Raw genomic sequence first — 26357 nt, forward strand, 5'->3', positions numbered from 1 at the left:
AACCTGCTAAACCCACTTGTCCGACGACTCCACGCGGGCACCCGCTTTGACCAGGGCAATCACTGCCTTCGCCGAGCCCGCTGATGCCGCCCACAACAGCGGTTGGCGGCCATCCTTGTCCTGGACATCGACACTGCTCTGGGGATGGGAGAGCAGGATGCCCAGGATCTCCAGGGAGAGCCTCGAACTGCTGCTGCAACTGGCCTGCTGCTTGCTGTCATGACTGGCGCCACACATCTGGGCGGCATAGTGCAGCGGAGTGCCGCCATTGGCGTCCGGCTTGGCCACACTGGCTCCTGCTGCCAGGACCGCTCGCAAGGACTCCACCTCGCCACAAACTGGAAAACATAGCATGCATTATGTCTAATTACTATAATTAATATTTGTATAAATTAAATCATAATGCTAACGAATGTCCATCAACATATGTCTGTAACTATAGCCAAAGTTAATTAGATTTTTTTTGTTGCCATTCTCCACAAACATTAATCACGTTGAATAGCTCATGACAGTGCTCGCGGATTAATTGCCATTTTTCTAGTCAACAAATGAGTTACTTTTTAGACGTAATTAATTCGAGAATTCATGCGGTGCTAAACCAATTGTTGAAATAGTATTTGTAATGCTATTACTGCCGCTTTTTGTTTGGTCAGTTCAATGCAAATATTTCTAGGCCAAGTGTTAACTGCTGTTGAACAAATGGTTGTTTAAATAAAATAGTGCAAACAAAAATAGTTTACTCTTGGACAACCAATAAAAATAGCTGTTAAATCAATAGGTTTGTGTGAAAAAACAGTACAATAGTGGAACGGAACATAAATAAATACAACTGGTAGTCTCTATTAGACCGAAAAGTTGACATTGGTGCGTTGGCAGCTCTGCTCACCTGTGGCCCAGTGCACCACCGAGTGGCCCTCATTGTCCACCGCGTTCACCTCCGCCTTGTTGGCCAGCAGCAGATTGACCATGGCCAGGTTGCCCTGGATGACGGCCAGGTGGAGCGGCGTGAAGCCATCCTCGTCCGCCGACTCCAGCAGCTCGGGGGCTGCGATCGCAATGCTGGCGGCCGCCACGAGGTCCTTGCTCCTTTCCGCGTCCTGGACGGCACAGTAGTGCAGCGCGTTGCGGTGGCTTCGGTCCCGCTGCCGCAGCAATTCCGGCTGTTCAATGATGAAATGGTTGCAAGGATGGAAAGATGGTAGGGAGAAAAAATGCAGAAACACTTTAGTTAGTTAAGTGGAATGAAAGGTGGCGGAGGGAGGGGGGTCAAAAATTAATTACTTCGCCCGCCGGAAAATTATGGCGATTGCACCTGCTGAGTTGAGGCCGCAGCCGATTAATAAACTAATTAAAATGCCATTTGCATATTGCATCAATTTGCATCACGGCGCTCTGGACATGCCCCCCACCCATCCCCTTCCCCTTTCCCCTCATTCCCCTTTCCCTCACCCCTACCACTTGCCGCCGGGCAGCGTTTGATGGATCGCGTAATTTTCACAGTCTCCGGCTTAATTGCCAGCAAATATTTTGGTGGAATATAAGTGTGTGCATCGAGTGTTGTAGTTGTTGTTTCTGCTGTTTGTGTTGTTTGTTTAACCGGCGAGCTGTTGTTGTTGTTGCTGTTGCTGGTGGTGGTTGGTCGGTCGATTGGTTGTCAGCCAGGCCTTTTGTGTCGAGTGTCGAGTGGCTGATTGGGCAAAAGCAATTACTTTTTCCAAACGCATCACACCTCCGCCGGCAGCGCATTTAATGCGATGGCACAAAACTGGCCGGCCAATAAATAATTAAACATATTCTCGCGTTAATCATGCAAAAATGATTGCAGTCATATACAACCACCAAAGAAAAACAGTCGTGGAAAAAATGTTCCTTTGCGAAGCGCCGTTGGTCAGTAACTAAAGCAACAACACACAGCGATGGTAAACAAATGTAAACAACGACGCCTGGAAGAGGTGCAATTGGAAAGGAAAGGGGGTGAGTGCTGCCAAAAGGACTGGAAACCGTTGTCCTGGGCAACGTGGTGAGTTGCTAAGGACGGGTGGTGTGTTGGCTCACCAGATTATCGCTTGCATTTTTGGCGCGCAAAACAATATCAAACTCCAGCGGCGCGGTGAACATGGCTCCTCCGTCTGCCAGGAGCCTCGGCCCGCCTTCGTCCTTTTTATTGGGCCAAAGGATTTCGGGTAGGAGCGACGAGCGTGGCGCGTGGAGCGTGCAGCGTGTCAAAACATGTCAAGTGCACAAAAAATACTGTCGCCGCCGCCGAAAAGTATGCTAAAACTTTGCCCGCTGCCGCCAGGAATTCGCAATGCGACGACAGCGACGCCGACACAAGCAGCGACGGCGGCAGCGGCAGCGACAGCGGCAGAGCAGCGACGTCAGCGGCAGCACGCAAATGTGAAAGTGAAAACGTTGGCAAATCGTCGGCCAACCGGGCGGATGATGAGGATGAATGTGGGTGGGGTGGGGTGGTCTGGGGTGGTCTTGGGTGGACAGTCCTCTCCTTCCACTGCCACACGTTTTGTGGGGCGCCCATGGGCGCCACTTATTAGGCTTCGCAACTAACTTTTCTTGCGGCATAGTTTGTGCTAATTTCTTGCTGCTTCCGCGCCTCTTTGTTCGCCGCCCATCTCCGTCCATTCACTCGAAAAAATGAAAAGTTCCCTTTCACAACTGACTTCTATTTAAGGTACTACAAAGTTTCTTAAAGCTATGGCGCACAACTTCGACAATTCCTGGTTAAATGGTGGCAAATTGTGGTATTTTGCCTATGAATGCAAACTTTAACATGGCTAATGCTTAAAAATGTTTTACCAAGTCAAACAAGATATAATATCCGAACTAAAATTTCTTCATCTTGCCTTTTTTCCAGTGCATCTGGTGTTTATCTTGTCAGTATGGCTGATTGATTGACTGTGTTGCTTTTCTAACCAACATTCAATTCTTACAAACATTTCGGGCACGCTGCCTTTCTATTTATATCGCGCTGAGGATATCGCGTGACTGCCATAAAACTGTCGTGAAACGAGTGGAGGCCACCTTTCACCTCTCACCTGTCCCCACCATACCCCTCTGGAGCCGCGGGAAGTGCTCAATTTATTGCACATTTTAGCATGAGTCAAACAAGAGTTCAATAGCTGTGGAAGAAAGTAAGGCGAAACTCTTGTGGCAAGAACAACAAAAGATGGCGAACTTTGACTATTAGGCATTTGCGTGTTGCATGGGCGCACTTGAAGGGATTACTTTGGGCAGCGAAAGTGCTTCTTATGGAGGCAAAGGATTCACAGGACTTACAGCAAGGAGGAGCAACAGGTGCAAACCACTCGGCTGTGAAACCCCAAAAGTTAATTCTGCCCAAGTTAAATATTTAATGTTTCACTTAATTTACAGTTCTGCACCGAAAATGGTTCATATTTTTTTTCCGGGACTTTGGGCTCTGTGGGATTTTCATATTTCTCTCTGTTGATTGAATCGAATTTGAGCTGCGGCTACGTTTGCCTTTTTTTGTCTGTTTGCCCAAAAACTTTGGCAGCAAGGGGAAAATGTTTACAATGAATGATTTTTATTTGCTGCTTCCGTTATCTTTGGGCCAGCTTTTTCAGCTTTTTCTGCTTTTCTGCTGGCCGGGCGGTTGTGAGTTGTCTGAGTTGCTGTTTGTTTCTTACGCCGCCGTCCGGATTATGAATAATTCAAATAAACTGAAATGATACCTAAAAACTTTGACAACCCATCGCCCAGCATTCCGCTGGCCCGCACACACAATGGTTGAAAAATAAAAAAGGACCTTAGGATGGGGCAGTGTTGCTCTCTGCTCCTCTGGCTGCTTTGTTATTATTATGATGATGATGGTTGGTGTGATTGTTGCCGCATTCGCTTTTCCCACCACCCACAACAGCTGCCACCCACTGGCCGCTTCTGTTGGTGTCATGCAAATTTGCATTCAACTTTATACATTCACCCGACACAAAATGAAATGCGATAATCAAATACGACCAGCAACAATGCGCTCCAGAGGCAGCACCAGCTGGCCCCCCCTCCAATAAGCCCCTCCCCTCCCCACCCTTCTACCTCCCTCTCTTGGCCAGATAAAACTTTGGCACTGCCAGTTAGCCAGTCCAACAGTCCACCAGTCCAGTGGGCCAGCAGCAGGCGATTGCCATCGCCATTCGAGTTCCTGTTTATGCCATTTTAATAGTTCTTTAAACAAATAAAACGTGCTTGGGCCGCGTAAAAATGGGGTCACAACAATGGCAGAAAGATCATAATTTCCCGAGGTATACTTAGGTTCCAGAAAAGAACAGCAAACAAAGCGGAAAATATTTTGTAGTCGAAATGCATTACATAAAGGTCCATCTAAATAGAGCATAGTTGTATATTTTAAAATCAAACATAACACACAATTGAATATAGCGGTTATGGTGATACTTTGTTAATAACTAGTAGAAATCCCAAGTTATCTGCACAAGCTTTCCTTTAATTTTAGACCCTAATAGGGTGCATAATTTACTTTATATAGCCAGGAGTTATATATGCTAAGCAAAACTGGCAAGCTAGCCCATCTGCGTTTGGTAATCTCGCTTTTAGTTTCGCCAGATTAATGGCAAATGAGCTACAAAACAACCCGAAAGGTGAGCATTAAAGGCAGGCACGAGTCACGATTTATGGCAGCAGTCCGGCAAAAAAGCAGTCAAGCAACAGTTAGCCTGGTGAAGACATAAAATTTCACATTTTACGATTGCTCATCTCGATCCGGGCAGCTCATCCCTTGGATCCTTTAGCAGCCCGATGCACGTGTTGTTGTATGCGGCTGCTGCCTTTAAGAGCTTCCGGGAATGCCGTAACGACAACTAAACTTAAAACTTCCTTTGGGTGTTTGCACACCCCACAGGCATACGAGGCTTAAGGGGCCATCAGATTTATATGCCAAGAGCTACGAGCAAGTCTGAATGGCTGAGACCTGCTGGAACAGGGGAAAACAATTTGCGTTGCTCTCGAAAACATATATAAAGATATCAAATATTCGACCACTTCCCTTGTGTCCGACGACGACTTCCTCCTTTTCGGCATTTGCATAACTGAAGCGACAACTGTCGTCGTCCGAGGGACAAACTCCACAGGACCCACAGGATCTGCTCGAAATCACAGTCTCAAACGCAGCGGTCAGCAGTCGCGCACTGGCCGGGCTTATTATTCATATATCGTAGGCCATTAGCATAACAATGAGATGGAGATGAAGATGGAGCTGGAGATGGAAGTATGGTCGCAGAAGTCATAGGATGTGTTCGGTTCTACTCCTTTGATTCACGAGCATGACGCATACGCCGTGTGGCACCCAAAGTTCCATGGGGCTCGGCACAGTCAGGAAGTGCGTACAAATATAAATAAAGCATAAATAATAATGAAAGACGACGCAGCAGCCGCAACAATAACAGCAAGCACACAGTTACATGATAATGCATAAAAAATAAAATACATGCATGGCCTGAGTGCCCTGAAAGGGCGCAAATGGCAACTGGCATCTTGGGCGGGGCGGGGGGGTATCCAGAGCATCCTTGGGGATTGGGGGCACGAAGGAGAACCGAGAATTCGACTTAACGCTTCGTTGGGCAGCACATCCGCCATAATTATGTGTGACGCGTCGGGAGAATGGCACATTAAAAGGCTGGAGCAACCCGAAAACAGGCGTCCTGCGGCAGAAGGATAACCCCTGGATAAGCCCGCACAGCGCCCAAATACCGGAAACTCTTTTACGGGCGCCTCGAGGTCGCAACCGCTGCGGCCTGTCTTCCAACGCTTAAGATGTCAAGTGACCACAGGGCACAGCAGCCACAAGCCAGTGTCCTGCTCAATGGCAAATTTATGCGTACAATGCGCCATTCATATGTTAATCACATTCGCCCCGGCCCCTTAAGATGTATTTTAATTAACGTAAGCGGCAAAGTGCGCAGGTAGCAACCGCATGAAGTCAGGGGCGTATGCAGAAAAACATTTCAGAGGATTAAGTCTCATTATGCAAATAATTGCGATTTTATAATTAAAAAACTGCAACTGAGGTGGTGCCTTGCTTGGAAAAATCTATGCTTGCAAGTTCGGAATATTTGTGTATAATTATTCAATGTTTGTTGGCACTCACAGTGCTCAATGCAATTAAAATCGTTAGTTTAGGCATTCTGAGTTAAGCAACCCCGCGTGTCGCCCCTGTTTGGATCTGCAACCAGGTACAAATAGTAGGCGAAAATGTAGGCGTGGCAGTGTCTCAAGTCGGCAGACGCCTCAGCCGCAACTATAATTTGCATGCTCGACAGACAAAGCTTAACTGCTGCTCAGGCAGGCGGCAAGGATATACTCATACATATACAGCTGAGTTGCGGGGGGGGGGAACAAGGATGATGCTGCTGCTCTCTAACTGTTGTTGTGGCACCTTTTATACTTCTAATTAGTGCCACGTTGGCGGCTGCAGCAACAATAGCGCTTGGCTGCGCTCACTGCAGTTGGCTGGCATCGGGTTCTTTGTTGCGGCATCTCTATCCTACCTTTGGCAGAAACCCTTTGCCCCTTGCGAGTCCTTGCGAGTCCTTGCCAGTCGGCAGCCCACCTGCTGATCCTTGAGGAAGCGTTTCACTGTGCAGCATTCTTAAGTAGTTTTGGCAATTATTTACAGCTACTTTGGCTCGGGGCCCCCCTGAAAGCGCCATTCCCCTTCCCCCGCGCCGCTTTTCTCATCCGCTTTGGCCTGAACTCATCAAAAGGTTTGCCGCACGGATTATTATTATGCCATGTGCCGGGATCCGGGATCCGGGTGCCTGCTGCCTGGTTGCTGGTTGCTGGATCCTGAATCCGGAATCCCAGAGTCCTCGGGAATCGTGAATCCTGCTTACCTGCACTCCCATCGCTGTGTAGTTAAACTTTCGCATAGTTTTTATGCCGTGCTACGGATTAACAACAACGGCAAACTTTCATTTTGATCTACAAACTTTTCCGGCGGTTTGAGCTGCTGGAAAACACCCCGGCCACTTTTCCTCCGCCAATCTCCAAACTCCAATCTCAGGTGGTAGAATGTTTGCTAAACATCATGGGCAATTTTCCCGCTTTAACGGCAATTCAATTCCGGGTACACGGCTCATGCATACTTTACACAGAGACCCAGCTGAAAACATGGCAAATATGAGTTGAGGATGGGAAAAGGGATGAGAGCCAAGAGCTGGCGTCCATGTCGCCTGCATAATTCATTGGCCAAGTTGTAAGTTGTAAGTCATGGCTCAAGTTTTGTCCAAATCGAATTAACTTGCAAAATATTTTAGAAACTCAGAGCTGGCGAACTTCAGTTGGTCAATTAAAAATTATGCATAACCAGCCAGCCAGTCCCCGCATTCCGAGTAATTTCCGCAACAAAAACTTTCTATCCTCTACCCCAAATACCCAGCCAGGACATCCCCTCCCCTCCCTCCCCTCCTCGATGGCAGGACCAACTGTGCACCGAAGCGCATTAAAATTAGTAACAAGCTATGCTCATTTGTGTCAACTTTGACTGTCATTATGCACTCGGAGCAAATATTGTTGGATGCCGAGGCAAAAGTTTTTGCTCCTGCCCGGACCTCTCATGTGATTAGCCCGCCGGGCGCTTCCTTGAGCAAAAATGTTGCCGGATCAGAGGGGCAGGAGGATACAAATTCATACACGGATATCCTATGTGCTCCAACTCCAGTTGGACTGCAACTTCGACCAGGCCGAACTGGACAGCTGGGAGCTGGAAGCTGGGAGCTGGGAGCTGGAAGCACGGCAACTTCTGGGCAGGAAGTCATCTCGAAAGCCAAACAGTTGTGGGCTTCCATTGCAAGACAAATTTCTACGATTTCAGTAATTAATTTGCCAATGCAAACTTTGGTCAGTTGAGTCGACTCAACCGAGAGAGAGTCATCCTCGTCATAGTCCGTCTGCCATTTCTGGTGGTTTCTAATTAATTGGACAGCTGTCCGGCTAAGCCGACGCATATGGTCCGGCGGCCAAAGTTCGGGGCTCCACCCAATTGGAAATGGGTTTTTGTGCTCAATTAGCCCAGTGACGCTCGTTTGTGGGCCAACTTCTGATGATGACCGAAAACCTCAAACCAGCACCCATTGCCATTAATTTAACTCGTTGGCAACGCTGACTTTTATTTCGACATTTGTTTGGCTCTCGCCAGCCTGCCTAATTAATTGTATTCAGACATGCAAAACTGTCCGAAGTCGCAGGCAAATGTCGGGGGTCAGTTTTTGGCCAAATATTTCGATCCAATCAGTGGGATCCTTTGGCGCTGATTGGATTCCAATCGCTACTTGTTCCTGGCTTTATCCGTCCTCACCTGACTTTCGACAAACAGCCGAGCGATTAATTAAAAATTCAAATGACTGCGACTGCGAAGTTAAACAGATACCGTGAAGTAATCTGAATGTAAAGGCGACGGCAAAGGCAAATCAAATGAAATAACGATTGAAAAGCCAGTGCTACTCTCACACAGAATAAGGGAGAGGGAGCAAACTGCGCGAAATGCAAACTTTTTCGACGTCATTTTTAATGAATTTTCAACAAAATGTGCCAAACGTGTTGAGCAGTTGCACTGTTGCCGCTGCCGAGTAAAAAAAAGGGTGGCAAAAAATCGCAATTAAAATTACCAAGCCGTGGCCGTGGAGCAAAGGCACCGGAAAAGGATCCGATTGCAACAGCCACCCACCAAGTCCTCCTCCTTTCGCCATTTCGGCCAAATTGATAATAATTTGCACGTTGATTGAGCGGGGAAAAGAGGGGAGTGAGGCAAGGAAAGGAAAGAGTGCTATGAACGGGCGTAATTAAAAATGCCAACTGAAGGTCAATGGATAGCAGCTAATGGAAACTGTTCAGTCCCTAAACAACTAGCTGCTTCTGTTTTAAAGGGAAAGACACAGGGCTTTCTGAATACCAAATTCATTTTCAACGACAACTTTTGGGGCACTCCCAGGATCGCACCCAAATTCCCACTTGCTTTTCCCTTAGGTTCAGCATACCCTGTTTGCTAAGACTGAGCTCGGGTATATGCCTTATATACCTTTAAAGTATGCGCCAAACATTAGGTGATTTTGAGGTGACAAAAAATACTTTGGATTCCCAATTTCAATATTTAATATAACTCTGTTGCAATTTTTGTGGGACATTTTGTATCCTAAGATCTCTGTAAGACATGCAGAAATGGGGGCATCAACTCTATTCAGCACTGCCTCACAAAGTTGCCCGGTTGTTTTGTTATTACGTTATTTGCAACAAACAAAAGAGCCTCTTGCGGCTCTCGGTTGGCTTAAATCAACTTCTGCAGCTGACTTTTCAACGAAAAACTTTTACTTAAAGCACCAACGTGAAAAGGAGCCAATGGCCAGCAGCCTGGGACACTGCGAGTGGAGTGAATCGAAGGAGCAGGACCCGGCACCGCACCGCTTCAAATCTTAAGTGAAAATAAATAATTCACACCTGCAGCAATCTGAAGGATGCCAGGCAGCGGCACACACACACGCACACTTAGATAGACATACAATTACCAACTTGCGGTGTAAAACTTCAGCTTCGAACTCTCGGCTAAATTGCGGTTTAAAGTTGAAGGCAGTAGCTGCTGAACAAGAGCGAGAAGTGACCTCCACGCGGAGGTGGGACAATTACGCCATTAACATTAACTAAAGGCGGGCACAGAGCTTGGGGATTTTAGAAGAACAGGAGCAACAATGCCAGGAGCCAAAAAGTTTTATTTTCTAAGAAATTAAGTCTTAATTGGTAAAAACAGCAGCAGAAGCAGCAGAAGCAGCAGCAGCAGCAACAACAACGACAGACCAGGCAGACAATAAAGACGAGAGCCCAAGATATTGAAGGGTGGCTGGAAAAACCAACATCAATGAAAAGTTTAAGCAAAACAATAGCAGGCGAGTAAACAACGTCGATGAATGTTGCTTGAGTGCTCTCAAAAAGCCAAGAAGCCACTAGCGTTCTGTGCTACAATATACGAAAGCCAGTGTCCCTGTATATATATAGTTTATATATATATATATGTACATATTTTCGATGTGTGTATAAGAAGCTTTGGGGCAGCAGCTCTGCAGTAGTTGTTACTCATACGCCATGTTGTACACAGCAATAAATCGAAAACACAGAAATCCAATAAAGAGAGCCAGTCATATAGTTCACATATATAGTTGAAGAGGTCCTTCAGACCATAAGCGCTATTAAAATATATCCACAAAAATATAGAAGCGCTAAATAAACAGCACAAGAGCAGAGCAGAGGCGACAAAGCCAAGTGGAGCTGTTTAATTATTCTTTGGCAAAAATACGAAAAATATATAGCACAACTGTTGGCCAGAGAAGGCGGCGAAATTAAAGACATTAAAACTTTTAATAGCTTAGGCGGCCTTATCAAAGCTGCAAACAGTGAGTCGCCAGATATGCGGAGACAAGACAAATTAAAATATGTCCTGCAGGCCCAAGATATAACTGAATAAAGCACAAGCAGAGCAATGAGAACAGGACGAGACAGGGATATAGCCGCAGCCGAACATTAATAATATCAGTCAGCGACTTGCGGTGTAATTATATACAGATTTACTGAATAACCTTGAACCGCGACACGATTTTGTTTACCAAAACAACGAAAACACAGCGCCTTCGTCGGGTAATTGACATAAGCACTGCACATTCACATTACGCATACGCCTCGTTGCCCGTAAGTTGAAAACCAATTTTTCGCCCGGGCTCGCTCATTGGCTCGATGTTGTTTTTCAGCGGGGCAAATGCGAAAATGCCGTATTTCTGTTACACTTTATGAGGCTCATAAAGAACGCGACCCACAAAGTAAGTAATAATCGCCGGCATTTGCGATATTTCACAGGCAAATAAACTGCTTGGCATCGCGGGAAGGGGTTTTATTTTTGGTTCCGCGGCCAAGGTTGGCCAACAGAAATGTCATTTGCCAATTACATGAGCGAGTAAGCCGGCAGAAGGGGTCGGTTCAACCAAAAATTTCCCCAACTCATCTAAGTATTTGCGCAAAAAGTCGCTGCTGTCGAACTGTGCGCAATACTCAATGTCGGGCAATTTCACATCAAATTTGGCGTCAATATCAATTTCCAGGACGAAAGGCACGCCAACTGGCCGGAAATGAAGGCATTTGTCAGAGCTCACAATGCCTGGCGAATAATTGCAAAACTAGCAACATGACAATTCTATGGCCAGCAAAGGGGGTAAGTTCAAGAGGAATGAAGGACGAATGGCTTCCGAGGACATGACCAGGCTCCTTTGGCACCCAGAAAGCAGGCCTTGAAAATTTATCTGCGTTCAATTAAAAACTTTTCAAATTTCAATTAAATGTGAAATTGGCATATTTAGGCGCTTGATGAACGGCCGAGGACACCAGGACGAGCGGACAAGCGGACGAGTGAAGGACCAGTCGAAACGGAATCAAATGATGGTCATGATGGGCCCAAAGGAGCAAGGAGCCAGGATGAGTAGAAGAGTGGAAGAGTGGCAGAAGAACCATTTAGCATTCACCATTCGGCCGGCATAACTAAGCTTGGGGGATTATTTTGTCAATTTTAAATGTCCTGCCATTTACAGCATTCAAATTCAACTCGCCTTTTGTGTTGTGCGCCAGCCCAGGCTGTTGTAGAAATGTTTATGAAGCAATTAGGCGCTCTGAACTGTGAACAATGCGCCGAAATGACTGCAACGGAAATTTAAAGACCCCCCCGTCTTAGCCCAGACTACCAAACTTCCAGAGATTTCGAAAGGGTTTTCCCTTTGGCTTTAAGCTTTCTGCCGGCTCATCGTGACTGCAGAAAGATTAGAATCTTGCTACGCCTTTGCCTCGATTTGGGCCTTTGTCGTCGGCCAAAAAAGATGACTGGATTTGTTTTTGGCTTTTTTGGGAAGCCAAAGAGGCGAGGACCTGGAAGAAGTCAACTTGTCATGCTTGGACCGCCTCGGCTTAGCCATTATCCTTTATGGCAACCGGCAGGTCCTGTTCCATTACACACTCGCAGTTGGCTTGTTGTTCGCCCAGGACTTTACACGTGTTGCAATGCGCGAAAATAGTCTATCTGGATAGTTTCAGAACATGCACTTAAAACTAAAATAGGGTAGTTACAAATATAGATTCTAGATGTAATTATAGGTTTATAAATATGTTTGTGTGTTTAATTTGTTTGAAAACTTAAAAACCATTAATGAAAAATGTTACTTTAGAGCTTTCTCTTAATAAAAATTAAAGTACAAATCAGTAGGTTTTTATTGGAGTGCATTTCCATCTTACCTTTTCGCGCATTTGGGCGAGCACTTGGACAATGTCGCCCCGCTGACAGGCGTACATAAGACTGGTGCAGCCCTCGGCAAGACGCTTTCTTGCCGCGTGGGATGAGGACTGGGACTGTGACTGTGTCACTGTGAGCTGGGCAGGATCTGGGTCTGTTTCTGGCACGTCCACTGCTGCTTCCGCTGCCGCATCCGTGTCCGCATCCTGGCTGCTGGCCGGCATAGCAATGACTTTGTCTGCTGCCTCTTGCCTTTGCAGTTGCTGCTGCTGCTGCTGCTGTTGCTGCTTTTCCTGCTGGGGAGAATGGTCGTTGTCCTGCTGCTGCTGCTTGGCGTGTGTCCTTCGCGGCAGCGGACTCTCGAACTGCAACTGCTTTTTGGCGGCCTTCAGACGAGGCGGCTTGGCCGGCCCCGTCACGCGCTTCACTTCCGCTTTCGGACGCTTCTGCATCCTCTAATGCGGTTAGTATCTGACCCGCTTTTTGTCCACTGTTTTTTTTTTCTGCCCGGCTTTGTGCTTGTGTTTGTCTTTTTGTTGTTGCGCTGTTGGCTTTCGCTGGATTTTTCACTCATTTTACGCCGCTTTGATGCATTTTTTCCCGCTTAATGATGGTGGAGCTGGGCTGGGTTGGCCACGGTTGGCACTGTCTATGTATAATTAAACACTAATTTGTTTGCTCACAACTGGCTTGGTTAAGGGCTTCTCTGATGCGGGTCCTTCTTACCGCCGATAGTTTGCGGTTGCCGTTGACAGTTTCGCTAGTTCAAAGCAAACACATTCTGTGCTTTTAAGCGGAAACGGAAGTGCGGAGTGCGGAGTGTGGCGGTGTGCGCTTCTTTCAGTCGAACGCCTTTTAAATTTTCAACGGGCGAACGCAAAGGCAACATCCGCGGCAATGTTCTCGTCAATAATTAATTTCGGTTTTTATCAAAGAGTGAGCAACGCATACACACACACACACTTACACACACACACACTTGTCGTGGCATCTCGGGAATAGGTTGATGCTTGGCAAAAGAGCGAAATAGACAGCTAGAAGCCGGGATCCAGCTGGCAACCCAAAACCAGACCACCCCCCGCTGCGCACAAGCGCGTTGACAGGACCTCCGCGCTCGCTGTGCCCGCTAAAGTATGCTATGAAAAATTCACTGTCTCTGCATTTGATTTAAATTTCCCTTTTCACACATAAGCGGCGCACATTTCGCGCGATATCAAAGTGAGTTTTGCTGTTAAATCGCGTGGAAAATAGTTTTTGAAAAACGCCACCGCAGGCGGAAACGGAAATTCCTTGCTTATTTTTAGCCACAAATAATAATCATGTGGCTGCTCAAGCTAAATCCGCGTGCGCATAAAAACCAAAAAAAAAAAACCCGGAAAACTGGGAAATCTGCGAAAACCTATCGAGCTGATTGCAACTCGAAATTAAATTATATAAACACAAGAGCTCGAGAGCGAATGCGAATGCGAATTGGATTGGATTGGTATTGAGGGAGTGGAAAGGCTCATTGATGGCGATTGCCGGGCATTAAGCTCGATTCGTTTGTTGCCTTTCAGGCGATTTCTCCGCCTTCGCTGGATTTACATTTAATTTTCTGCTACTGCCACAGCCACAGCCACTGCCAGTTGCCATTTTCAGTTGGCGATGATTTTGGCAAGGTTTACGAGGCGTTGAACATCCCAGTCGGTGGGAGCGACTGAAAGCCACGGGCAGACGACAGGCGTCGGGCTTTTAATAAATTAATAATAAAAACCGAAAAGAAACGCTGCTCGCAGCAGTTGGTCGGGAAATGCAATAAAATTTAACTTTTTCCCTCACCTCCCAGTTGGAAGTTTGAGCTCCATTAGCTGACGGAGCCCAGAACGATGATATGGTGGCAAAAAGTCAACAGCCAGAAAAAATACGGTTTGTCGACGATTTTCAGCCGCAAAACATTTTTAAACCATTATTTACAAAATTAAAATGCTTTCATGGGTTTTTAAGACAACGGACTTGAGGGAAAAAATTATATCAATTATTTTTTTCATCGCATGACGCTTGTAGTTGCATACATTGCACTGCACATTTTTTAATCCAATATAGAAAAAATGCATGTAATTGTATTTAAAAACTTTTTATCCATTATGAAACGTGAAAGAATATTTTCCGTTTTTCCGCCGAGTTGAATGCCACTGTAGAGCGAATAACGAGGAAACTTTCTGGGCAATCGAGAAAATTTGAAAATTGAGTGGCATCCGGCAAGTGAAAATGGCTTGGCCCAGATAATGCAAGTGGGCCAAGCCGAAATGCTTCAAGGACAACCGGCCAGAGTCGCATTATTGCCAAATGGCAATTAAACTCAAACACAGTGTACACACATAGTCGTGTGTGTGTGCTGTCCTGCAGAGAAATGTGGATATGAGCATCATAATCATTAAACCGTTTTATAGTATGGTGTCGCCATAATTATTCTATTATTAAGTACCAAAACATTTGTCATGCCAGCCATGCCTGGAATTGCTCGCATATTTGTAGTAGCAGCGGCTGTTGCAGCTGTTTATAAATGATTAAACCTGGCCAACTCGAGGGCGTCCCGGGGCATTGGGCATCCTTGGTCCTTGGTCCTTGGCCCTTGTATCCTTGTGGCCTTACACAACGTCTGTGATTGTGCGGTGGTGGCCATGTGAGTGTGTGTGTGTGTGTGTGTGTGTCCTGCTGTTAAACGCAAACTTAGCCGCTTGGCAAATAAACATTTTAGCAAATTTACTGCCAACTGACAGCTGTCAGCTTTATAACCACCATCAAACAATGGCAATGCGATGGTGCGGGGCGCTTCCAGTGGCATTCTGGATGCGAGGTGTGCACAGACCGCATCACTATTTGCCAGGTGAGCGGTCGAGAGAGAGAGAGTCCTGCGACAACTAAGCACACAGCAAGGGTCACACATACAGAAGCACGAGAGTGGAGGATCCTGGCTAAAGTAGCTAAGGACATAGACACACACACCCACACATATGCGCGCGTTGAAGGGGACAGGCAGCCAGGCAGTTTTGCCTACTTAACACTTCATTGAAAAACCACTTGGCAAGCCACTCCACCCACGTGGGCAGAACCCACGAAATAGGGAAGATAAGGGCACTCAGCGAAAATTACTCGAAATTCGGAATACAATTTGGGCCAACTAAAACTAAGAAGAACAAATACAAAGGGTAGTTAGTTCTTTTGAAATCGGTACTAAAGAACTCATACTTCTTTCAATTAGTGCCTTTAGAAAGCAAATATTTTTTGCTGTGTAGTAGTACACCAAAAGCCCGTTCAGTGGAGGAAATAAACTGTTTGTACTGGATGGAAATGCGATGAAGTCTCCTTTTTGAGTGTGGGCCAACCATGCCGCTGCCCTTTTTCCCGGCCACCTCACGATCCTGGCTCGACTTTGACATTCCGCAGGTTAATCGCGAGAGAGTGGTCCAAAGGCATAGCCGGGCCAATTCCGCTCCGGCTCAAAGCATTCCGGATGGCAATTCTGGCCGAGCGAACGAGCGTGCGCGGACTGTCCACTGCAGGCATGCATAAAGTATATACTATATAGTATACAAACAAAAAGAAAAAACAACAAAAAAATAAGGAAGCAAATACACACAAGGCTGTTGATACAAAAATGAAAGCACACACACACAGGCACTGGCGCACAGGCACAAAATGCTTGACATTTTGGCATAGCTCAGAAAATTGCTACTGCTGCTGCTGCTGCTGCGGTGCCTTTGAGTTGCCGTCGCTGGCGGATTTGTTTCACTGCTGGCATCCCGGTTTATTACACACAAATTTGCACAAATTTATATTAAGCGGAGAGCAAGTGGCACTGGACATGGCCAGGCGGCACTACTGGAATCCCCAGCACAACTGGCTCCCAGGTGAGCGTGTGAGTGTGGCGGGATGGTGGCTCCGATGGGGGTGGTCAGGTGGGGCTGTGGTCGGTGCATGCTCCGTGTTATTGTGGTGGCCAACTGGTTGCCATAGCAGCCAAAATGGCCACTTGCTGGCTCATGCGTTTGGGCTTAATGCCTCCACTTGCGTGTCTGGCTGGCTGGCTGACTGGTCCAATCAGCAGGTGAAGTTTACAAAAGTTCGGTGGCATAATTGGGTTGATTCCCTCACCATTTATTGGTTTTCGATTCAACAATCATGGCCAGCTGAGTGTATACAGTGTATACACAGGCTGTGTGCATAGTGGCTACACTCGTCGATTTAGTTGTTACAAGTTGTAGTGGCTTCGCCCCATTGAAATGGCCAAGAGTCAGTTGCACGAAACGCTCACAGCTGCCAAAACAAAGGACTTAACTGCTGACACCGAGGGTTAAACGTTTAAATTTCAATTAAGCCAAAAGCCCTCACGCCTGGCAACACCAAAACCCCAGCCAAACACACACACATGGACCCATGCCATGGACTCCCGACTCCATGGACTCCTGGCTCATCCCCATCGGCACTCAGCAGCACCAGCCAACAACGTTACAGCTCATAAATTTCTTGACTTGTGTCAGGATGTGTTAGTTTGGCCGACATTCCACTCGTCCTAGCAGCGAAAGCCAGAAAAAAAAACATACCCAGTTACCAGTGCTCCTAGTCGTCGTGGAACGTCAAAGGCAGTCAGCAACTACTGGTGGTAGCCGGAGGGGTTTCTAGTTTTCAGAGATCACGGGTTGGAGGAGCTGCTGCTGCAGCTGGAGCTGGAGCATCGGAGGAGAGCTTCCCAAGTAACCCCTGCTATGGCGGCCAGTCACTTAAATGCCCCAGAAATAAACTGAAACTGCACACAGTGTGCTCAAGTTAAGACAACTTTTGGCAGCTGCATTTGAACACTCACAAAGGGCCAAATGTGGCTGTTGAGCAGCGAACTTGGCATGCTCTTCATCATCAGCAGCTGATTGGCAAGGGATTCGCTCGGTGTTTACCAAGAATGCATCGAGGATAGCTAAAGCGGTTTTAAGATAAGTCTTGGGCTTTTCTATTTAGTGCACATTTCAGTTTTCCCTCTGATTTTCGAGCTTCTGTTCTTCACTTCTTTCCTCCGTTTGCAGGGTGTATAGCTCTTCTTTCTGGAAATGCTTGAGGCGTGGCCGTAACTCGGAATCCCTAATTAAAGTGGGTCCGCTGCAGTGCAACCTGGCATTCTCTGTCTTCTGGAGGCGCCCACCTCCACCCATTCCGTGTGCGGCGTGATTATCTGGCTGCCCACCTGCCATCGCCCTGCCCACATATGTATGCGTGCTGCGGCTTATGCATTTATGCGACTGAACTTGGCAGCTCATTGTGGACCCTTGTTCCGCAACTCGCACTCGCACTCGTAGCCGTACTTTGTGTACTTGTTGATGATGTCCTTGCTGTTGGAGCTGCTGGTGCTGCTCCATTTGCATGTCGGCGCTGCAGCAGTGCAGCAGAAGGACCAGGACCAGGAGCAGGAGCAGAACACGAGCATAAGCCACCCGCATTCACGACCTAGTGGAGAAGGCTCCATTTGTTTGTTTGCTCTGGCTGCTCCAAAACTGCTAAACGGGCCAACTGCTGCTGGCTCTGCTCTACTGTGCTCTGCTCAGACTGGTGAATGCGAAACGATGGACGGGACGACTTTGGGCTGGGCTCCAAGTACCTGGTTCTCCACTGCCGGTCCTGTCAAGTTGTCAGTTGTTGGGCTCACGAACAGAGCCCAGCTATGACTGGGTGGATGACTTAAAAGCCCTGACAGGTGCACTCAGGCACGCACTTGCCACATGCATACTCAAACTCATACTCGCAGCCCGCTACTTTGTTGTGCTAATCCTATTGGCATGGTGTTGGCGAACTCCATCGGATACATTGTTGCCCCAGCCGGAGCAGCACATGCCCCATTAATATCCACACCAGCGCAGAAAAAAAAGGCAAAGTTGCAGCTTAAAAAGGTCTGAGTGGCAAAAGGGAAAAGAAAGGATACCCAAACGTATATAAAAACCAGCCAGAATCGGTGAAATCTCGGATTACTTCCATTTTTTCTGTTTACTTAAAAATTACTAACAAATATTGTAATACGTCTGGTATCGAACTCAAACTGGCAACTCAATGAGATCGAAGCAAACTCATTTTCCATTTCCCCTCATTAAAATCGATAAGTGGCTCGTCTTAATTAATACAAAGGTAGGTTGCCAGTGCCGGCAGCTTAAAGATTAATTATCCATTATATGCACACATCCTGATTGAACCTCAACTGACCACTTCACTCCCCTTCTCCAACATTCCTTTAGAATCGCACCGAGCATTCCCCAGTCAATAGCATGTGCTGAATGCACTTAATTGCCGACACCTTTTCATTGCCGCTGGCCAACTCAGAGCATCCTCAACCGAAACGAAACGATACGAAACGAACTGAGTTGAACTGCACCACATTCGCTTCCCTTTGGCGACACACAATTAATTCGTCCTGGCAGGCATCACAGCTTAATTTTTATTTCATTAACGCAACATCACCACCCAACCAGGCCACCACTCCATCCTCATCCGAATCCCCATTTCCATCCTCATCCCCATTCCCATCCACATCCACATCCCCATCCTGACCGCATGAAGGGCGTCCATGCATCGCTAAGCGGCTTTGTCTCATTCGCCGCCAGGTGCACATAGTACATAAGTACATATGCATCGCATTCGAGTGATGTGGGTGGCAAATTGCGAGCAATTTAAGTGTTTCAATTCCGTTGAGATTTCCATTTCATGGAGTTCCCATTCCCAATCTCATTCCCCTTCGGATTTTGGGGGCTTCACTGGCTGCCCATCCCTTTGCCTTCCTTCGGGCGGGTTTATAGTGCGTAACGCCATCAAAAATAGTTAACAGCATTGAAATGCTTTTAGCTAAAATGCGCTGCGAGTCCTGGCTATGCGTAAAAAGTTTTGTTCAACTCGCAGGACGAGAATGGCGGACGGTCATGTCCTGCATGTCTGCCGTAATGTGTGGCAAATAAAATTATTTTAGATCTTTTACCTCCCCCCGCCCGCCAGGTGGTGATATTAAACATCTTGACAGCGCTTTAATTTCCATCGCAGCCCCCCTTCTATTTTCATATAAAAGTTAAAGTTGTTCACTTTTTTTTTGCCTGGTTTTTCTTCTACGCTGCCGGGCAATTTCACAAAAAAAAAATACACAAACTTTTATGAAATATTGCAGCGAGCACAATAAATATTTGCCTGTATATATACAAAATATTTGTGTTGTGCTATACTTTTTGAAGTCATAAAATTCATCAGCACCCAAATTCATAAAGAGCCTCGAAGATTTTTTATTTAGCCGCTGGATTATTTCAAGGAATATAATATGGAAATTTAAATGCATAGTTGGTGCTTAAACAACTTCTGGGAATGAAGAGAAACTTTATGAAGTTTTTAGAGGCAATGCTCCTTATTATTTCAAAATAACTTTGTAAGAATAACCCTTTCATTAAACTTTGGGCTGTGAGTGTTATACATATCTTTAAGAAACAAATCAGAACAAAACGAGGTACTGAATATATATTATTTAAGTACAAGTACATGATATGCAAACATATCAGTTTCAAAGATAAAGTACTTAATAAACACTTAAATTAAAGATACCCCGTAAATTTGCTTACCCTTGGGAACGGTTTAGTGTCTTTAAAAATCTCGTTTCGGGCTGCGGCTGAAAAACCCGGTTGGGCTTTGTTCACTGGTAATTGCTTTTCCTTTCAGCCATTGTGTTGCCAGGATAAACGCATCCTCTTTCGCTGAGCGATTCCTTGTGGGCCTGGCCTGGCCGGCGAGTGGCACGCGAATGGGCGCAAGGTGACCACCGCAGAGAGCAGCGAAAAACTCAGGGAAAACCGCAGCACATATGGGCAAACAAAGGTGTTTGCCGAAGGATCTGCTTTTTGCAGACTTTCCACTGCGGAGCTGCGCGTCGCGTTGCTGGCCAACTTCAAATCCAAACTGACCGCAAAGCATTTGCACTTTGGACTTTATGCCAAGGCGGCGTTGAGCAACCAAACGAAGTCGTCGGCGGCGTCGACGTTAAATAATAACAATAAAAACCCAACCAAAGGCAGTAAAACCCAAAAACGCGAATCGAATGCAAGTGTGTACGTGTATGTGTGTGAGTGTGTGTGTGTGTGTTTGTGGGGGTATGTCCAAATACCAGTAAAAATCGCACTGTTGCAAAAGAAATTATGGTTGTTGTCGCCGTTGCCGCCGATGTTGCTGCTGTTGTGCTAATTTGTGTTTGCGGCTTTCGCACATCAAACGCCTGTTCTTGTTGTTGTTGTTCTTGTTGTTATTGCTGTTGTTGTTGTTGTTGCGGTTGTGGGTCAGCACGAAAAATGAAGTTGACCCGCTTTTCCATGCCGACGCGGTGGAAAATGTGGAACAGCAGCAGCACCACCACCACTTTTTCGAAGCAGAACACTTCCGAGCAAATTTACATAGGCTCGGCCAAAGAAATTATGCATGCCTCTGTTGATATTGAAATGCCGAGCAGGTTGAACTCTGAGCACAGCCAAACCACCCAACACCCACCACCACCCAACACCACCCACCACCAGCACCCACTCAAGGAAAAGCCAGAAAAGCTAGAAAAGCTGGCAAAGCCAGAGGCGCGACTGCTTTCACTTTTCGGTCAGAATCGCCATTTGCAGGCGATAAACACGTAAGGCACGGAAAATAAACAAGGCGTGGCTAGCTACACTTCGCTCCTTTCCTCTGTTAGCCAAGTTAACTTCGACGTCGACGTTGACTGCGGCATGCAAATTGGATAAAGTACGTACAGATGTGTGTGTGTGCAACGTCTCAGGAAGTCGTTAGAGCGGGAAAGGACATGCCGGGCAGCATTTGTGGGTCAAAAGCAGCGGAATAGAAAAAAGTAGAAGTGTGCCAGGACAAAGTCAAACGCAAACAGAAAAAAAAAACAGTAAAGCAGCAAAACAGTGTCCCGCTTTTGACCACGAATAAATCAGTGAGCCAACAATGTACGGCGAGAACTTGGCACAAATCCATTAACATTAACACTCACCATTTTCGAGTCGCATGCAGTGGGCCATTTACGTAAACTTGGCCAACATGCCAAGTCGGGCCCAAGACAAACGTTTTGCTAGCTAAACAAAATGAACTTTTAATAAATTCATTACCCTGCCACTTTATGACTACAGCTCTACCCCATCGCCATCCTCGCCAGATTCGATGCACATTGCTGTGCTGTGCTGTAGTGCACTGGCTGACATTACGTATACGCCCCGTACATTTATGAACAATCAACTTTATGGCCCACAAGCAACGGGTGAATGTACTAGTTTATGTGTCTTAGCTTCCCGCTTCCCACTTCCCACTTCCCGCTCCCACCAGCAAGTTCTCCTCTCTGTTTTATTGGCATTTGCACTTGTGTGTCTGACTTCCCCAGATATTTTCAATTGGAAGTTATGTGTCGCAGGGAATTGTCTGCCGGAGTGGGTGGCATCTTATTGATGGGTTGTGTGCAGCACAACAATTCAATGGCGGGCAACTGACGGATGTTGCCCCATGAAAAATTCCGAAATAAAGACGTGCCACGAGAATTGAATTGCAAATACGATGGTCAAGAATGCGGGATCAATCATTTCATTGAAAGACAATAGAACAAGCGCTGCAACTTTATTGATTTAGTCGATTATGGAAAATAATTTATTTACTATACGTCCACACTTATTTTACCATTTATTAACTTACATCATTTCCCGCAATCACAGTCCAAGGTCAGAGGACATTTAAAAATGTGTTAGTCTGGGCAAAACAAACGGCACGACAAACTAAAATGTGGCGATTACATCTTGAAATGAAATAAATTATTGTGCACATCGCAACGAGCTGACCCAAATACACAAAGCGAAATGGGTGGGGAGTTGTGCTGGGAATGGGAATGTGAATGCGAATGCGAATGGGAATGGGAAAAGCGAAGGACCAGCGACAAAATGCTGGCTGCCATTGCCAGCTGATTATCGCTAATTGTGCCCAAGGAAATAGAAATTAAACGAGTCCTTTATTTCCTAGCCAGCGAGTATATGTATGTGTGTACATGGGTAATTCGCTAGGCAGCGTTTAATTTAATTTGGCACAAGTCTTTAAATATTCACTGCAATTTATTTGATCGATAATTGAGCGGGGCAAGGTCGACGATTTGCCGACAAATTGGCCAGACCTTTGATGGATAAGAAATTGAGATTAATTGAGGCACCCAGTCAGGTGGCCCTGATTTCTATGTCACTGTGCTGGACTCTTTAGGATAAGGATTTTTTTTTGGTAGCTTTCCTAATCCTTAAAAAATATGCCTCAGGCAGGCTGTGAAATTTAAATCACTTCCTTTTGATATCCAAATCAGACGTTCATCGGCATTTTACTTCCGTCCAACCAACAGAAACATTCTCTTCCTAAAAAAAATTTCACAAAATTTCGGTATTACGTAAAATGATAGGCCTTCAAAAAAAGCGACCAGCCGCCGGAGACTACGTAGTGCCAAACAATTCGGTTCTAAATCTGCAGCAAAAGCCCGGTCTCTACGATCGCACGCCCAACCAAATGGAGAAGACCACCAAGTGTCGCTACTGCGAGAACATGGCCAAGAACTTCCTGTACCTGGAGAGCCTGATACGGAACAACAAGGATAACGACAAGAGCCAAGCCAAGTGCAGCTTGTGCAGCTCGTCGCTCAAGTATTTGGAGTATGTCAATCGCAATATTCGCCAGGTATTCGGCAACTTCGATGCCATTGTCCAGGCGGATCGTGCTCTGCAATCCAAGCCGGCCATGATGCCCAAGTACTCTGTGGGCCCGGCTCCGGAAACGACTGATCCGCGCTCCAAGGGCGGTGCCATTGTCACCCAGCAAAAGTCGGCCAAGAGCCTCAAGTCCAAGAGCCTAAAATCCCTCAAATCAAAGACCAAGGAGAAGGGCCTCAAGAGCCAGAAGTCATTGAAGACTCTTAAAGCGCGCAAATCTTCCAAGTCGCTCAAGTCCGCCAAGTCCACGAAGTCGACAAAGTCGGGCAAATCGCAGAAGTCATCCTTCAAGCTATCCAAGAAAAGTCCAGCCAAGCCGAAGAGCGCGAGTCCCAGGAGCCAAATCAGCCATGGCAAGATGATATTGAAGCGCAAATTCCGCAACAAGGTGGCCAGCAAGTTGGCCGGCAACAAAGTGGTTCGCAGTGTCAGCCAGTATCGCGCCCTAAGTTCCGCCCGCTCCAAACTCTCGAAGGGATCCAGTCACAAGAAGCTGGTCAAGCAGAGGGCCGCCCCTCCACCGACCAGCATCAACTGGCAGCTCCTCAAACGGAATCTGCCAAAGCGGCCCAATCCAGTGAAGTAGCAGTTGAAAAGATGACCGGGAATTGGTAGATTAGTAGATTGTCCTAAAATCCAATGCGTCCAACAAAACTCTTATCTCGTTCGTCAAAATTCTTCAAGTGATCTTTGCATAAATAAACTCAAGAAGGCATTTTTTAATAAAAACTTTTTACATTGTAATATATTATTGAATTATTTAATAATATTCCCATACATTTTGGGTCTTATAAAAGAATCGTGTGTTAGCAGGATTCAGTTGGCCAAATAAGTTTAATAACTAATTATATCCCCAGTTATGAATATTTCACTTAAGTAAACAATGCTACAAGAAAACCTTATAAATTGCCTACATAAAATGTAATATTTTTGTGAAAAAGAAAATTCTCATAAATTTCCCTTATTTTTAATTCACCGCGCTTACAGTTCGCGTAATTGGCTAATGCTTCCTTTTCGAGATTTTGAGCAGGTTGTCCCTTTTATAATGTATAATTTAAATATTTTGAAAAATTCTGCACCATGGGGCAGAGTCGGATTGGCAGGGAGTCCTTTGTTTGGGTCCTTTTTTTTGGTCCTGTGGCTTTGAAACGCTCAAACTGTTGTCGGCGTCGGCGCTCTTTTAATTGTTGCAAATATTATTTTTATTTCGAGTGTTGACAAGCACGCAATTAGCGTCCCTTAAATGTACCAACCCCAAAATGAAATCCGTGCTGACCCCGTTTGTTTAAAGAATTTTTGCGTAGAGGTCGCTGGGCAAACGGTCAAATGGGCGACCTAGCTTCAATTTTCATTTAACGACCGGACGACAGCGTCCAAATATTTTCACAATTTAAATGCAAGTGGATTGCGGCGATGGATGGGTTGAACAAGGGGTGTGTGGGGGTGGCTCACTAAGTGGGTGGTGGGTGTTGGGTGGTGTGCAGCGGCTAAGCAGATTGCCAACGTAACTGACTTTGGGGCCGCGGCCGGCAGTTTGACAATTTTTCGCCATGCCCGCTCAAATATGCCGCATACGCAGCTGGGTACCCCGAAGCACGACCCTTCATTTGTTTATGGGCCACCCATCGCCCATTTCCCATCGCTTGACACCCATTGTGATGCACCGAGAGAAATCGGGAGAAAGAGAAACAAACTAAAAGATGTTCTTTTCATTATGCGTTGCTAAGCCTTACTAAACCGTAAAAAACTGATATCAGATTAGTGTTATTATTTTAATGAAAATAGTTATACATTAGTTAGTTTTTTGTGCAGTGTACCAAAACTGTGGTTCGTCCTTGTGTTTGTGTGGGTGCACGCCTCGTTGACCGTTCGGATAAAACTTATTAGACACAAGTGTATTTAGCGCGTGTGTGTGGGTGCTCCCCCGTGTGCGTGTGTCAGTCTCTGTGTGTGGGTGGGTGGGTGGTAGAGTAACTAACTGCGGGCAGTGCTGTTCAGTGGAGTTCGGTTTCACGGGCGGACCGAGATACTCGGACTGCGAGCACGCATCTGCATATATCAATCGGATGCCCGCAGCCCATGCACCCATGTTGTGCATTTGAACAGAAATAATATTTCGCCGTAGCCCAGTTTTGGATGCTATGGAATGGGGATAGAATGGGATGGTGGCCCTTTATGAGGTGGGCTGGGTGCAATGGTGGAAGGATAGTTGCGGGATCGGTGGAGCGGCAACTGTGTGACGTTGCCGCACCATTCCTTTGTAATTAGATAACGTAACAAAGCAACAACACGGCGACCACTGAACTTCCGCTCCCGCTGGCGTTTCACGGCCCGCCAGGCAATGGCCGTGTGCCACGCCCCCTCAATGTGCCCACGTCCTGTACATTTCCCGTGCATTTTCATTTTACGTAAAATGTTGAGAGCCTTTTCTGATTATTTGGCAAAATCGCAACATTTACCGCCGCCACACAGCCTTACAGCTGCCCCCCCCCCGCTGCCGTTGGCAGTATAATTAGCCGCACTTATATACCCCTACCCCTCCACCCCTACCCCTTGCCACACTTTGTTGTTCCCCATCAGGACTGCGACTGCAAAAATCCGGCCTTCGATGTTCAATTTCCACAGCGTGCACACTCCACTGCCTTTTCATGCGATGCGTTTTGCAATTGCTGGACAGGATCGGATAGTGCAGTTGCCGGTCTCCTGATATTAACCATTCAACCGGAGTCCTGCTTAACTTTTCGGAGCAAGGACCACTTCATCCGGCATTCCAATGCGGCGTAATGAACAAAGAGATTTTACTGCTCACATCATGTCCTGCAATATGGCTGGAATAATCCTGCACAAAAAGCATACGAAGACAATGGGGTCCATAAAAGCTGGTCACCACTATATCTCAAAATTGCCTTTAATTGAAGAAAAACTCAGCAACAGATTAAATGAGTTTGTATTAAACATAGCCTCCTCTATCACTTTGATTTCCGTGATAATGAATCCTCGAAGAAGGCACGTCTGCAGAAGATTTATGACCATCACCTAGTAACGCTTCAGGTGGGAAACCCACTCCCAAGCAGCTATAATTAGGTTCCCAATTGGATGCCACGGGAATGCGCCAGCCGACAAATGACCTACAATAAGATTTAGTGTGCTCTCAAGCAGCTAAACTTAATATTTCACGTGCACTTAACCTACGGGTTTAAATGTCGTAATTTTCTCATTGGCACCCGCACACTTCCCCCTCCCGCATAGCTTCTTGCCCGAGGAGCAGCTCGAATGTTTTACTGTCTCAAAGTTTGTCTCAA

General features: G+C 46.4%; 2 protein-coding genes across 3 annotated transcripts in view; one reads left to right on the plus strand and one right to left on the minus strand.

Moving 5' to 3' along the window:
• Positions 1 to 12750, minus strand: part of LOC122621499 — a 29352-nt gene extending 16602 nt beyond the window's left edge. The window contains exons 1-3 of one of the 2 annotated variants that reach the window (XM_043799366.1): positions 12301 to 12750; positions 887 to 1160; positions 17 to 338 (exon numbers count right to left, since the gene is read on the minus strand). In XM_043799366.1, coding sequence (XP_043655301.1) covers positions 17 to 338; positions 887 to 1160; positions 12301 to 12750 — 1046 coding nt within the window. Of the gene's footprint in view, positions 1 to 16; positions 339 to 886; positions 1161 to 2055; positions 2119 to 12300 lie in introns of those variants that run through there. The other variant, XM_043799367.1, reaches the window with a different exon arrangement.
• A 9890-nt stretch (positions 12751 to 22640) lies between these two features.
• On the plus strand, positions 22641 to 23799 carry LOC122620992. The gene has a single exon (XM_043798704.1). It carries the CDS (start codon positions 22745 to 22747, stop codon positions 23639 to 23641), a length of 897 nt encoding a protein of 298 aa, XP_043654639.1. The 5' UTR covers positions 22641 to 22744; the 3' UTR covers positions 23642 to 23799.
• The last annotated feature ends 2558 nt before the right edge of the window (positions 23800 to 26357 follow it).

This window comes from Drosophila teissieri, chromosome 3R (assembly GCF_016746235.2).
Source record: "Drosophila teissieri strain GT53w chromosome 3R, Prin_Dtei_1.1, whole genome shotgun sequence".
NCBI lineage: Eukaryota > Metazoa > Arthropoda > Insecta > Diptera > Drosophilidae > Drosophila > Drosophila teissieri.